Here is a 15,128-nt window from a genome sequence, read left to right as displayed (position 1 = left end):
TTAGAAGTTATCTAATCCAGTGGTTCTCAAACTGGGGTGTGCATTGGAACCATACAGAGAGCTTTAAACATATTAATGATTAGGTACCACTCCACAGAGAGTCTGATTTTTATTTGACCTGGGGTACAGCCTGGGTATAGGGAGTTTTTTTCAATTCCCCGAATGATTTTAATATGCAGCCAAAGTAGAGAACTATCGATCTAATCCAACCTCAGTTTTAAAAATTAGAAAACCAAGACACAGAGAACTAAGCCTTTGGCCCAAAGCCACTCAGTCAGTTAGAAAGAACACCAGGACTAGGATTTAGGCTTCCAGATCCCCATCTCCTTCACAAATTGCTTGTGAAGAGTAATTTTACACACGCCCATTCTGTAATAGTTCTTGTTCTTCCTTCTAATGATGATGACTGTGGCCTGGCAACACACACTGATGATGGTTTGCCTTCTTCTGTCACCACCAGAGGAGATGAGAGATGAAGAAGTACATACCATCCCTCCTGAGCTACGGATCCTGCTGGACCCTCTCACCCTGCCTGCCCTGGAGAACCCAGCCATCCGAGGAGGGGGAGGCCGAGATGGAGGTTTCCCCTTTCCTTTCCCCGATATCTCCAGGAGAGGCCAGAAGGAAGGGGGAGAAGAAGGGATCCCCTGGCCAAAGGACCCTGTCATCCCCAGCATACGACTGTTTGCTGATCTCGGAGATCCCAAGGAGGTGCAAGGGAACGTGGAGGTTCCCCTGTCAGTCAAATGTGACAACGAGAAGATGATCGTAGCTGTAGAAAAAGATTCTTTTCAGGTCAGTGTAATTTCTTAGAGAAGAGAAAGCCACCTCCTTTCCCATCTTGCCCCAGTGTGTGTGAGTTATTTCCTTCTCACTCTTTCACTTTTGAGCTCTGGGGACTTGATACTGTTTTCTCAGTTGGATGGACTCACTTCCCCTTGGCTGTGGTTCTTACTCAGGTCCTGTTGTTCTCAGTTGAGGGGGGTTCCAGATCTTCTTGTGTCAATATTTTGGTTTTGAATTTCCGAGGCCAACAAACACAATCCTTGGTAGGTTGGGAGGAAGCAAACGGGGAGGGGAAATGCAGGCCTCCAGCAACCAATACTATACGGGAAGACCAGGCAAAACGTACTCCCTGTGTGCTGCAGATCTGCCCATGGGCCCACCCTTCACATCTTTGGTGGTGGTTGTTTCAGGCCAACAGCTACTCAGGGATGGAGCTCACTCTGTTGGATCCTACCTGCAAGGCCAAGATGAATGGCACCCACTTCATTTTGGAGTCTCCCCTGAATGGCTGTGGTACTCGGCACCGGCGGTCAGCCCCAGATGGTGTGGTTTACTATAACTCCGTGAGTATTCTCCAAAACAAAGCTTGGCCCTCTGCCAGAGCCTTGCTGGGTGTTACCTTAAAATTAGCCTTGAAGTTTCTATGACCGTGAGCAGGGGCATGTACCCCAGGCTAAACAAAGCCAAGCGTCAGTTCTCAACAAGATGGCATGTACTTTGACCCTGAGTCTACACAACTGAGCTGACCAGCTCCGTGGTCTCTGTGGCCTCATTTGCCTCTTGTCCAGAGGTGGGAGGACTTCTCCCTTCCTCATAAACCAAAGAACCAAGAAAAAACCAAAAAGGGCCCTCAAGAAATTATTAAGTCTCTCTCCACCTCTGAGAAAGATAGTAAATTGAAGCAAATCTACTTTTGACGTTATCCAGAGGGAAATTACGTAGATTCCCCCCAATGATAATCTACTGCAATAGCTAACCTACACTTTTCGAAACCGTTCTTGTCAACTCATTCATCTAAATCTTTTTTTTTCAGATTAAGCCTATTCTTGCAGAAATACACCCTAGGCACTGAATATTAAAATAATTTGAAAAATGAAATTTCAAAAGCACTTCATCGTGTTAATTTTGGAGTTCAGGTTATACTTTTAACGGTAAAAGTAAGGCTCAAAAATCCCCAAGTTCAGCTTTGGCATGGGACAGGGAGGGTGCGACTGTCCTTCACGTCTGTCCCACTGCCCTTCGGTAGATGCACTTGACCCATCCAGAAGAGACTGGAGATCAGGCGCTCTGTCAGTGTGGCTCACGTGGGCACTGGCTCTCTTATGGGCCCGATTTTATTATTCTTCAGACTTAGAGTGTTTGAGCTGGAAAGAGACTTAAGATGATCTCATTCAACTTCCTCATTTCACAGGTGAGGAGATTGAACTCCTGGGAGTTAAGAGACTTGTTTAGATTTGAAGAACTAGTAAACAGCAGAGCCAGGACTGAATCCAGCTTCCTGACCTCTCATCCACTAATTTTTCCCCTACACCAGGCTGGCCCAGCTAATCTCCCTTTGTTACTGGAATAATTTATCAACCTTTGACCTCTATGGTAAACACCCTCCTGCCAATTCCAACACTAATTTTCTTATATTATCCAATTTTTCCAGATACAATGGATGGCATATATTACTGATATACTTGATTTTGGAATTTTAAATTTATGACTAAATTAATACCAATAAAAAAAAAGTACCATTTGCCTCAGAAGAGAAGGGCATATCTTAAGCCCTTAAAATCCCTTTTTTCCTGTGTGTGTGTGTGTGTGTGTGTGTGTGTGTGTGTGTGATGACGATGATGATGATACGGAAGGTGAGCAATGTCCTAGGTACTTGGCTTCAATTCCATCAATACTTCCTTCTGCGGAACTCGTAAAGAATGGAGAGGTGGTTTTCCTACATTCTCTTCCCATGCTGTTCCCTACAGTGAATGTTGTAGCTATTCCAATTATAACTGTTTATAGCAATTTCCTGACTTACAATATATTTTTTTTGCACCATATTAAAAAATCTAAGCCCATGAAACAAAACCAAACAAAAAATGTGACTATTCTCTAAATGCAAAAAAATTAGGATTTTATTTATGGAGTCATGGTCCTCAGGTGAATTTTTCATGTTATCTAGAGCTAAACTAGGAATAGTCATTTCAACTAACATTAAGATAGATTGTCATAGATAAAAACATGATTCTTTCCTGCATCTGTACACCATCCACAAAGATATGGAGGAGGAAATGAGGGAAAGATAGAGGAGTGCAGAGAGAGGATGAGGGGACTGGCTCAATAGTAAACATTAGGTACTTTGTTTCCAGCTCAAACTTTATACAAATCTTGTTGGGCACAAATAAGAAAAGCTCTTTGCCTTATCCTGCTCTTAGTATTTCTTAGAATTTTTGATGTAAAGAGAAGCCCTCCTCCCCTCCAGTGTAGACTGACTGACAACCCCATTCAGCCCTATTTCAGTGCCTAGTGTTTTCCCACTGTTTGAAACAAGTCTTATTTTTTCACGAGGAAAAATGTGTATTTTAGTTCAAGTCTTAATTTGAACATATGTTGGGTTTCTCTTTATTTTTAATCTCTTTGAAGGTAAAATCCTAAGAAGACTTGGAGTTGTTTTTTTTTTAAGTTGAGGTTTTCAGTTAGCATCTGCATTATTACATGGGTGTTTGGGTGAGATAGAGTCGAATCATGTCGCTCGACGTCTTAACGACATTGTCTGTGCTTCTTTGCCTTTTAGATTGTGATACAGGTTCCCTCGCCTGGAGATAGTAGTGGCTGGCCAGATGGTTATGAAGATTTAGAGTCAGGCGATAATGGATTTCCAGGAGATACGGATGAAGGAGATACCTCCTTCTTCAGCCGACCTGAAATTGTGTTGGTACGTGTTTGTTTGCAGCACGTAGTTTGTGAGAATGTTGTCTTTTTGGTTGGCTTTAGTTAGAGACGATTGAGGGGGAAATGGGTGTTAAAGACCAAAGCTTACCAAGTTCCAGGGTCCTCATTCTTCATTTGACTGTGATTTATCTCTGTTTTCTTTGTTTGCTTTCCCCAGTTTAATTGCAGCCTGAGGCGGGTGGGGAATCCCAGCAGCTTCCAGGACCCAGCCAATGGAAACATCACTTTTAACATGGAGCTCTACAACACTGACCTCTTTCTTGTGCCATCTCAGGGGGTCTTCTCTGTGGCAGAGAACGGACACATTTATGTTGAGGTATGAGACCTGGACATTAGCCTTGGGCTTTTAGGTTAGGGCGGAATTGTAGCTCCTGGGGCAGAGCCAAGGCGCCTGCAGCAGAAGACCTCATCGTGTTCTTCCCCGTGGCCCTTGACCAGCTCTGGGTGAGGGCTTGGCTCAGAAAATGCATCCGGGTTGATTTCTGACCAAAGTAAGACATTGTAGGATTTGCTATGTGGGGAGAGTGTTTTACAAGATGAATGCTTTTTAAAAATCGGTGCTGCAAATTCTAATAAAGCCCCATTCTTGCTTGTCCTTAGCATTTTTGGAAGAGGGGTTCAGTAGTTGCAGTGTCAGAGTTAACTAGGACTATTTCACACTACTTCACACAGTATCTTTTAAATTGAACGCACTTCAGTGAAATGCTGCGTGCTACCCTCTCTCATGAAGATTGAGGGTTTTTTTTAGATCATTATCTAAATGTATCTATAAATGTATTAAACTGTTTCATATACATGACAGTAATGATTATGCGTAGCATAAGTCTGTGGAATAACTATAAAGGTATTAGATAGTGGTAGTAATAATGAAATAATAACAGCTAACATTTGTTGCAGATTTCTTTTGTGCCAAACTTGGTTATAATTATTGTAGTAATTTACTCTTCAAAGCAGTCTGATGAGACAAGACTAATTTTTTTTTTAAAGATTTTATGTATCTGACAGAGAGAGAGAGAGCACAAGCAGTGGGGAGCAGGAGAGGGAGAAGCAGGACTCAATATCAGGACCCTGGGGATCATAACCCGAGCCAAAGGCAGATGCTTAACCAACTAAGCCAGGCACCCTGAGACAAGACTATTGATGTACCCATTTTAGGGGTGAGGAAATTGAGGCACAAACTTGTCTAAGATCACACAGTTAGTAACTAATGGAGTTAAGAGTAGGGTCCATACTCAGGTTGTCTGGCTTGAGAGTCCACAGTGTGACCCACTAGATGCTACCATGATTTATCCTCAAAGTGCCATTTATTTTTTATTTTTTATTTATTTAATTTATTTTTTTTTAAAGATTTTATTTATTTATTTATTTGACAGAGAGAGGACAGCCAGTGAGAGAGGGAACACAGCAGGGGGAGTGGGAGAGGAAGAATCAGGCTCATAGCAGAGGAGCCCGACGTGGGGCTCGATTCCATAACGCCGGAGATCACGCCCTGAGCCGAAGGCAGACGCTTAACGACTGAGCCACCCAGGCGCCCCTCAAAGTGCCATTTAAAGAGGAGAAAATGTGACCTCTTAGCAGTGCAAATATCCAGGTTCAGATTAGATTCTAGAAAAAAATAAATACCTCTGTGGCCCCAGGACATCTGTTGGTCTCCTAGTTTTGGGTTAAACTGCAAGCTGGTGATCTACTTTACTGTGGGGGGAGTGAGAAGCTCACTCTGGGATACTTACATACGTTGAAAGTGACTTCAGAGCACATATTTCTGTTTCAGAAAGATAAATAACTCTCACATTTGTTCCAATTCTGGGATAGAGCCCACTGGCTCTAGACATTTCCCTGGATCTCTCCTCTTTTTTGATTCCCTGTTTCAAGAGGTCTTCTTTCTTTGGGTATACCTTCTTTCTCCACTGGGGAAAATATACTGCTTTCTACATGCTGTTCCTAATTATAGATCTCTTCTTATCCAAGATCATTATTTTCTTCTTGCATTTCTGGCTGCACAATCCACATGGTGTGCGTTTGGGCAGTGACGCTCTGTTGTGCCCTGAATTTTCGGGGCCCTGCTTAACTGCAGTTTGTTCTTTTCCAAATGTGTACCTGGCTCTGCTAATTTATGGCTTTGCTGCTTTATGCTAATCACTGACCAGTCTTCCTCCTGTATCCTACCCTGGGTGTTTTGTTTTTTCTTTCCTGTACACCCAGTGCAGCCCTACTTGAAATTTTTTTCCCCTTATTTTCACATTTGTATCTTTTCACTTATCATCTATATTTTTCATAGATGAATTTAGTCAAAGACATTGTCAAATGATGAAAAAGAAATGGACAGAATCTTTTTGCTACCATTTTAAATATCAAGTGTATTGAGAATTTGAGGAGGGTGTTGTATGTTTTGAACAGGTTTATTTTAAAGTTGCTTAAAACCACCTAAAATAGAGAATCTGTAAATATTTTGCAAAATAAGGTAGCAGCCACACTTAGTCTTTGTTTCTATTTTGAGTCCAATGCTGGTAAGAAAATTTTTTTATTTAAAAAAATAAAATAAAACTCACTGAATCATTGGCTTGGTCTGAAGAACTATTTCCAGGTTTCTTCTCCCAGCCATCCTTATCACACCCCCAGAATCCTGTTCCTTCTAGACCATATCCTTTCCTTCAATTCAAGACGTTATTGATTTTGCCACCTGGTCTTTGGTCATCTCTGAGTGATAGTTGGTCACATAGTGACAGCTCTTCTCTTAGTTCATTTGTCTTGGGGCATTTAAAAGAACTGTTTGTAACCCCCCAAATTTAAATCTAGAATAGGACTACTAATTACAGCTGTACAGCTGGGAACAGTGTTGTTTGCATGTAATTGTGACTTTACAGATCCTCACAGTAACTGTTTCTAGTAGGTATTGGTGCCCTTCTTTTCTATGGGAGGAAACTGAGGCTCAGAGTTCACAGGACACGAGCCAGATGATTTCCTGGGGCTTGTCTGCCTCTGAGACCTGTAGTCCTTCTACAACTCATTTCCAGGCTATTTTATTTTTTTACAAGATTTATTTATTTATCTGCATGGGGGAGGGGCAGAGGAAGAGGGAGGAGAATCCAAGCAGGCTCCGTGCTCAGTGTAGAATCCGATGCAGGGTTCGATCTCACGACCCTGAGATCACGACCTGAACGAGAACCAAGAGTCAGCCACCTAACCAACTGTGCCTACCGCACCCCCCAGACCATTTTAGAGTAAAAGACTTGCTGATAATGTCTTTCCCTCTAAAACAACTTTTTGGGATACCTTAGTGTTTCCACCATTATATACTTTATTGGAGAGTTGAGAAAAGATTTGCATTTCTCCTTCTGTCTACGTGTTTGGATTATGGGTTCTGAGTTTATGTTAAAGGGCACTTTTTAGTAACAGGATATTTGTAAATTGCCATCTTCCCTAGATAAAATATCTTATTTTTCAGAAATATTGGCAAAATAATGATGTGTGACTATTTACAGACTCCCAAACACTACTTCCTAGAAAGATTTCTCACCAGGTGTTCTCCCAAGGCCACATCGTGGGTTTGGTTGAATCAACCCTGTCGCTACAGTGAAATAGTAAAGACAAAATGGGCTTGAGGTCAGAAGACCTGGGTTCAGGGGCGCCTGGGTGGCACAGCGGTTAAGCGTCTGCCTTCGGCTCAGGGCGTGATCCCGGCGTTATGGGTTCGCCCCACATCAGGCTCCTCTGCTGTGAGCCTGCTTCTTCCTCTCCCCACTCCCCCTGCTTGTGTTCCCTCTCTCGCTAGCTGTCTCTATCTCTGCCAAATAAATAAATAAAATCTTTAAAAAAAAATTATAAACTTTAAAAAAAAAAAAAAGACGACCTGGGTTCAAGGCTTGGTTTTAACCAGTGCTTCCGAGGTAGGGTTTTGAATGCATCGTCTATCCTGTATGTTCATTTTTTCCTCCATTTGTCAAACGGAGATGAAACTATTTATCTCACAAGATTGTTCAGAGGGATTGAGCTTTAAGGCACCACAAAGTGACATGATGACAGTCATCTTCACTGCTGAATGTCTTATAGTTAACCGCGGAGGGACCTTTCAAAATAGTGCTGTGTCCTCAGAGCCCCATGCGACGTCAGGGGTTTCCCCTGGGTTCTCAGAATGGAAAGTGTGTTTATATCTCCACGCCTTTTGAAAGGATTCTAGGGCTATTGGCTTATGGTTAAGGACTAACTTTATTTCTAAAGTGTTTAAGTTTATTTTGATCCTAAGTTTAGTCAAGGAATGAGGCATGAGGGGAAAGGCAGTTCACGCAGCGCTCCATGTGTCACCAAATGGAGAATCCACTCTGGTCTGGGGATTTTAGCTGAGTTCAGGATAGTTGAGGTTTGAATTCTGTTTATACTTGGCCAAACACCACTTCCTGTTTCTAAAGAAAAGAACCTTAACAAGGTTTGGACATAGCCCATACAAATGTTTTGTAAGAGGGAAGTATAATGAGTTGGAAACATTTCCAGATTAGATTTCCCTTAAAATACCCTTGGGCTTAAAGAGCGAAGGGAGAGTACTTGGCAAGGCCTGATTTGGACCTGTGAGCAGCTAGGACACTTTGCCAGGCTTGTGATCGCCACCAGATTGCACGGTCCCCGACACCAAACCCCGTAGGCCAGCTCTGCCTGCTCGCTATGAAGCAGGACTTGAGATGAATCTGTGGCTTTTACTGCAGTGTTTGGGGCTCATTCTGACTTGTGGCAGTTTACAAGGTCAGGCCTCTCTGCATAGGTTAAATAGATTCTGCCTCTGTACCTTATTTGTTGAGCAGTTTTGAAAAATAGCTCCCTTTACAGGTGGTACACTATTGAGACATGATACAGCATTATGACATTAGGGGCTTTGCCTGCTGGTGTTTTGTTTATTTTGGAAAGTCCACTTTAGGTGCGTGCTATGCTTTTAATTAATTAATTTATTTATTTTATTTTAATTTTTTAAATTATATTATGTTAGTCACCATACAGTACATCCCTGGTTTCTGATGTAAAGTTCGATGATTCATTAATTGCGTATAACACCCAGTGCACCATGCAATATGTGCACTACTACCCATCACCGGCCTTTCCCATTCCCCCACCCCCCTCCCCTCTGAAGCTCTGTTTCTCAGAGTCCATAGTCTCTCATGCTTCATTCCCCCTTCTGATTATCCCCCCTTTCTTTATCCCTTTATTTTTATCTCCCAGAGGACTTATGGGAGATTGAAGAGACTTACTCATCTTGTTTTGGAATCTTCCAGAGTGGCATTTGAACTAAATAATTCACTGTCATCATCCATACCCAGTTTAGATGGAAAACATCTTTTTTCAATGAGCATATATTACTTTTGTAATTAGAAGACTGTACAAGTATGTTATGAAAATAAAGCAATGTCCCTCATCAGAAGCAACATGTTAATATGTTACCCTTGTGCCTAAAGTAAAAGTGAGATGCCAACTTGGTTCTGATCGATCTTTCTGTTCTCTTCTAGGTGTCTGTTACTAAGGCTGACCAAGAATTGGGATTTGCCATCCAAACGTGCTTTATCTCTCCATATTCAAACCCTGATAGGATGTCTGATTACACCATCATTGAAAACATTTGTCCTAAAGATGAATCTGTGAAATTTTACAATCCCAAGAGGGTGCATTTTCCTATCCCACAAGCTGAGATGGACAAGAAGCGATTCAGCTTTGTGTTTAAGTCCATTTTCAACACCTCACTGCTCTTTCTACAATGTGAGCTCACATTGTGCACCAAGAAGGAAAAAGACCCCCCAAAGTTACCTAAGGTTAGCGGGCCTTCATCCATCTCTGTGTTATTTCGACATTTTTAGGTGAGGCAATGACCTACCGGAGAATTTTAATCACGAGTTATTGCAGGTTGAGGTTTTTGGTTTGGGAACTGCCCAGTTGAAGTAATAAAGTCGGTGTTAGCAGGGAACCGTGAGTTTTATGGAGTTTTAGAGAATAAATCCTGACAGTATGACTTTTTTTTTCCGTGCATGCTACTTAGTGTAGTATCTTACAAATGATAAATCAAGACTGTTTTCCATTGAGGGAGAGGCCTGGCTTTATCTTTGCAATTCAGATACTGTGCGGTGCCAAAAGGACAGAGAGCCGAAAGGACAAGTTCAGTGTGAGGATTAATTTTTCCAGGTCCCACTGAGACTTGTATTGCAATTGTTTTTTGACCTTCTCTGTGTGAATTATAAGGTTGACTTGTCTCAGGAGGACTTCTAAGGGAAACTAACACATATTTTAATTTTTCTCAGCTTCGTATTGGTTTTTCATGTTTGCCTCATATCCCTCCCCATATTGAACCCAGTACATTCTGTTGCCACAACAGAAATCAGAACACTTTGACCTTGTTGGAATGGCTGTGTAGGGGGCAATATGCAAGGTTAATCACAATACCTCATTAGTTTGGCCTTGCGCAAGAAAGGTCTTCTGCCATAGTTTTGTTCTGTGATCTGCCATGATTATTTATAATTCCATGCGTGCATTTCTTATGTAATTATCTCACAGTGTCAGCTGACTTACAAAACTTTTGTAGTCACCTGTCAGTGTCTGAAACTAATGATTGAGCAGTATCATTAAATGTATGTGTGGAATTCTCTCTTAATATAGGTTGTAAGACAGAGGTACAGTGGGAGGAGGAAAAATTATGTTATTGGATAGATTCCCGTCGGTCTGAATGCTTTACACCGTCATATGCCCCTGAGCATCTGTTTCTCTGACAACACCAAAGAAAATTTTATACTACATAAGAAAATGTAGCAAATCTGATCATAATCATTTGAGAGCATGAATGTATAAGATGATTCAGACTATGTTCTGTAGGTTGCTTTTGGAAACATTGTAATACCTTAGTCTTGTAGGCCTTCCCGTGGCCATTAGTGGACTGTGGTAGAGAGTCATGGGGAAACATAATGCTTGGCTGTGAGACACAGCTGCTCCCTGCAGCCAGAGGATGACTTTCAGGAGCTAGGGATCTAGGGGGGGAGGCCTGGCAGTTACTAGGGGTCTTTACTGATGGCTTGGTTGCTACCTCTCTCTGAGCCTGTCCTGGCACCATCCGTAGCATGTTAGTGTGTGAAAATTAATCCTAATATTACCCTCCATAACATTCTAGGAGAGCTCTAAGTCCCAGTGGATGACATGGGATATGACCCTAAACCTCAGGAGCAGAGCAGAAAAGGAGACCGTAGATTTGACAGCAGTCCACCATTTATAGAGCAGTGGCATCAGAGGAGCTGTTACCACTGTCTTCGTGTTTACTGCTTGTAGTTAATAATTCCACAGTTTCGGTGACTTCTCAGATGATAGACAGAGCCAAAGAATCTTTCTAGGAGGAGTTCTCAAAGACCATTGAGTCCAGCCCTGCCCTTAGCTGATGAAACTAAGGCAGGAGTTGAGTCTCCTGTCCAGGGTCGAGCCGTGAGTTGGATGTTCAATCATTGACCCTTACTTAACTGAAGAACTAATAGGACAGTAAGAAGACTTTTCCTAAAATGCAAATCTTTTCAATAATGAGGTCTTTCCACAGACAATCTGTTGTTTCCCTATCTAAGAGGCTTGTTGTAAAGGCCTTTCTCTGGGTTTTGAGGGAGAGGATGGAGTTGTCTTCTTACAATATGTTGCTCAGAGCAGCAATGACAAGTCAAAAGACTTTGCTCTTTTGTGATTGGAAATTTGTTAGCTTTGGGGCATGGCTTGCTGTAGACTTTTTAGAGGATCGATGTATTTCCTAACAAAAGCAAGTAGATGTCATGTACAGTAGAGTTTCACCTATTGATGAGCGTAGACAAGGAACTAAAGTTACTTTAAAGAAAAAGGTACTGGAGTGTGATCACACTTTCTAAAAACAGATATACTGGCCTTGGGCATGCTAATTCTAAGTTTGGGGCCTGAAAATAACTGGAAGCAGCCAATCTCACAGTCCCCACACCTGGGTACAACCCCCCAGGGCTCCAGGTTGGAAAGCTGTCACAGACGACCCTGGAAAGCTTCATTTTGAATGAGCCTATACCAGGATTTAAAAAATCAAACTGGACAACATGATTATCTTTTTGGACAACAAATGTAAAATCTGTCACTTTCATAGTGCAGCACATGAAGTTTCCCACAACCACAAATCACAAACAGGAACTATTTATGGGAAGCCAGCTTGGTGAAGGGCCAACACTCATCGTATAGTTTCTTTACTTTTCAGACTAAATAACACTAAAACCTCTAGTTGTTTTGTGGGAAGATGGGGAAGAAAGGCAGTGTTTGTAAGCCATCCAGTGATATTTGAATCTTCAAGCGCAGCTGAGACGATCCTGGGTCTGCCACTCTATCTCCCAGATTATTTATGGTCCTTTGGAAAACACCCAGATCTCCTGTTTTTCTATGGTAAACAGCTGTGAGCTGTCTGATAAGGGGCGCAGGACCACTGTGCAGGCCGAGCTGGGGCAGGCTCTTCAGAGTGACCCCTGACCCTGCTTTGCTCTGCCTCTCCACAGTGTGTGCCTCCGGATGAAGCCTGCACCTCCCTGGACGCGTCGATGATCTGGGCCATGATGCAGAATAAGAAGACGTTCACCAAGCCCCTCGCTGTGGTCCACCAGCAAGCAGAAGCTAAAGGTGCGTTTTGGGAGGCTCAGTCAGAGAACAGGGGCCTGAGGGCTGCTCATCTTAAGAAGCTCCAGTACTGAAACAGTTAAAAAGAAGCAACAGCTCTAATACTGTAAATCGAAGTACAGTTGTATTCAAAAGAGACATTAAGGGCGGGGGCACCTGCCAGCTCAGTCGGTTAAGCATCTGACTTCAGCTCAGGTTGTGATCTCAGGGTTGTGGGATTGAGCCCCGCATTGGGCTCCTCACTCAGTGGGGAGTCTGCTTCTCCCTTTCCTTCTGCCCCTCCCCCTGCTCATGCTCTCTCTCGTGTAAATAAATAAAATACCAAAAAAAAAAAAATACATTAAGGGCCAATTAGTAACTTCAGAAAAGGATTTTTGCCAAAGGAGCCTTTTATTTAGTTAGGTCTGCTCTGCCTTATGGCTGAGTTATTAGTGATAGGTTTGCCAGTGATTTCCTCTTTCAATATTAGATCAAAGTTGTCCCTATCCCAATGTCACTCTCCCTTGCCATTCAAATATGTTCCTCAAGGATGCAGGAAAGGCTCCGAGCTCCTCCTCACGTGCCAGGATTGAACAGCCCACAGCCCATCTTTCAGGATCGACTAGCAGTGTTTGTGCTGAGTACAAGCAGTCCCAGGACTGTATGCAGATTGCAAATGCCTTTGGGTGGGGGGAGGGTGTTATATATGTGAATACCATCCATCTTAGGTCAGAGCAGAAGGAAGGTTGAGAACCACCATCCAAATGCATTTTTATAATTCAGGTTTCCGAATTGTAGACAGTCACATTTGTTGCTTGAAGCCAACGGTGCCTCTTCCTACACACACAGGAGCATTCGGCAGTCTGCACTTCTCGTAGGAGGAAAGGATGCGTCCTTGGAGGTGTGTCCTCAGGCAGCCAGGCAAGGCAAAGCCAGACCTGGTATAGGCCAAGTCAGCCAAACCAGTAGAGAAGCAGAGTCGGGCTCCATGGGGGTATTAGGAATGGATGTGAGGCCCTGTGGACTATGGAGAGCATCTGATGGGGACGGGCATTGTGGCTGAAGGGCACAGATGGGCAGCTGGCAACAGCTGAGGGGCTGGAGCCAAATGCACATTTGGGCTGTCTGGACAGCTACATTTGTCACTGTCTAGAAACAACCTATGAGTATCTAGAACTGTTGTCTAAGGGTGCCAAACTAAGAGAAGTCTGGGAGAGTAAAAGTGGATTCCTAGCCTCTAGGGTTAGATATTTGAGGCCTAGGTCTCCAGGCCTCCTTCCATCACCTCGTGAGGCAGAGCAGGAGCACGGCACTGGAGCCTTGATAAGAGCCAGCAAGCATCCTGTCTCCAGTTGATGTGCATTCACTGGGAGACCTGCTGACTGGAGCTGATACCAGATCTAGGTTTGGGGGCAGCCCTGGGATGGCATTTCTGATCTAAGCATTGTTGGATTTGGCAAGGCAAGGCAGCAGGGGCTAATAGCATAAGCACGCAGTACCTAATAGAATAGAGGCACGTGGATGCGGTCTACTCCACACGTGGAGTGACCTTTGTGAAAAATAGCAGTGCCGTTCTTACTGACATATCTGGTGGTGGCATCTGCCCTTTTCCTAGGGGCATGCTCACTTTGGAAAGGCAAGAGAGTATAGTGGGGAGGGTGCTGCCTTAGAGCAAGGAGCCCAGGGCACAACTCTTAACTTTCCCTGCTAACTGGCTATAGGGACTTTGGAGATCTCTCCTTATGTCCTTGACTTTCATTTTCTTTATCTGGAAAAGGAAGGGTTTAGACCAGTTGGCTTCTAGAGACCCTTTCCGCTGTACACTCAGCTATACTGTTTGAAGAAGCAGAATAGTTTTTAATTCATTCCCCAGCCATCCGGAAGGTGGTGTGAAATGTACATACTAGGTGTTCATTAGTTCCTCAGCAGTACTTTTTGTTGTTGCTCTTTTACTTTGACTGATTGGTTTTCAACCATTTGAAACAGTGTACCAGCCACAGTCTTTCTTTAAATGGATTGCCCAGGTGCACCTGGGTGGCTCAGTTGGTTAAATACCCGACTCTTGGTCTCAGCTCTGGTCTTGATCTCAGCTGAGGTCTTGATCTCAGGGTCATGAGTTCAAGTCCTGCATTGGGCTCCATGGAGCCTACTTAAAAAAAAAAAAATGTTTTTTAAATTTATTGCCCAAAGAGTTCCGTTTATTGGGTCCAGGGGAAGGAAATAAGTAAATTAATTGGGTTGCAAAGTATATCGCAATCAGGCAACAGCTGGCTGCATTTTGTACTGCGAAAGTGGTTTAACAATAACAACCACTACCTCGTTCTCCATCTGTTACTCTTACCTGTTAGCAGACACATAGTTCTGTGGGTAATTGATGGCAGCAGCTTGCTTTTTTTCTATGCCCGACAATAATTGGCCATTAATATTGCAGTAGTATAACTTCTAGTAATTCATTCATGCTTCTTTTAAGTTTGGTGGTATTTTTCTGAGTAATTCCTCTCGTAAATTAGGTAATTACTTTTATTTAAACTTAAGGTAATTATCCTGAAAGTTCAGTGTTGTGTTTTTTTCTTTTTTCATAAAAGTTCAGGAGGGAAGTTTTACCAAATATCAAAGCAGTTTCGCAAGATTTGCTCATGGAGAGTAGCTTTTGGTGGAGAAGCGCGTGGCGAAGAGAGTTCATTGCTTAGGTTTGTCGAACAAGTGCAGGTTAGACTGTAGGCCAGCTTCCCAGGGGCTGTGCGCAAAGGTGCTTTCTAACTGCACCAAACGCGGTTGGTTTTCTGGCAGTTTTCAGCTCTGTGAGT

The 15,128-nt window shown here is 43.0% G+C and overlaps 1 protein-coding gene across 2 annotated transcripts in view; it reads left to right on the top strand.

Moving 5' to 3' along the window:
* TGFBR3 (transforming growth factor beta receptor 3) overlaps positions 1-15,128 on the top strand; it is a 194,177-nt gene that overhangs the window by 156,027 nt on the left and 23,022 nt on the right. For both annotated transcript variants that reach the window (XM_011233549.3, XM_011233548.3), the window contains exons 9-14: positions 461-795; positions 1,197-1,349; positions 3,563-3,703; positions 3,878-4,036; positions 9,210-9,509; positions 12,225-12,345. In XM_011233549.3, coding sequence (XP_011231851.1) covers positions 461-795; positions 1,197-1,349; positions 3,563-3,703; positions 3,878-4,036; positions 9,210-9,509; positions 12,225-12,345 — 1,209 coding nt within the window. The remainder of the gene's footprint in view (positions 1-460; positions 796-1,196; positions 1,350-3,562; positions 3,704-3,877; positions 4,037-9,209; positions 9,510-12,224; positions 12,346-15,128) is intronic.

This window comes from Ailuropoda melanoleuca, chromosome 2, assembly GCF_002007445.2.
Source record: "Ailuropoda melanoleuca isolate Jingjing chromosome 2, ASM200744v2, whole genome shotgun sequence".
In the NCBI taxonomy this organism is placed as follows: domain Eukaryota; kingdom Metazoa; phylum Chordata; class Mammalia; order Carnivora; family Ursidae; genus Ailuropoda; species Ailuropoda melanoleuca.
Note: the sequence above shows the minus strand (reverse complement) of the source record. Positions and strands in the feature narration are given on the sequence as shown.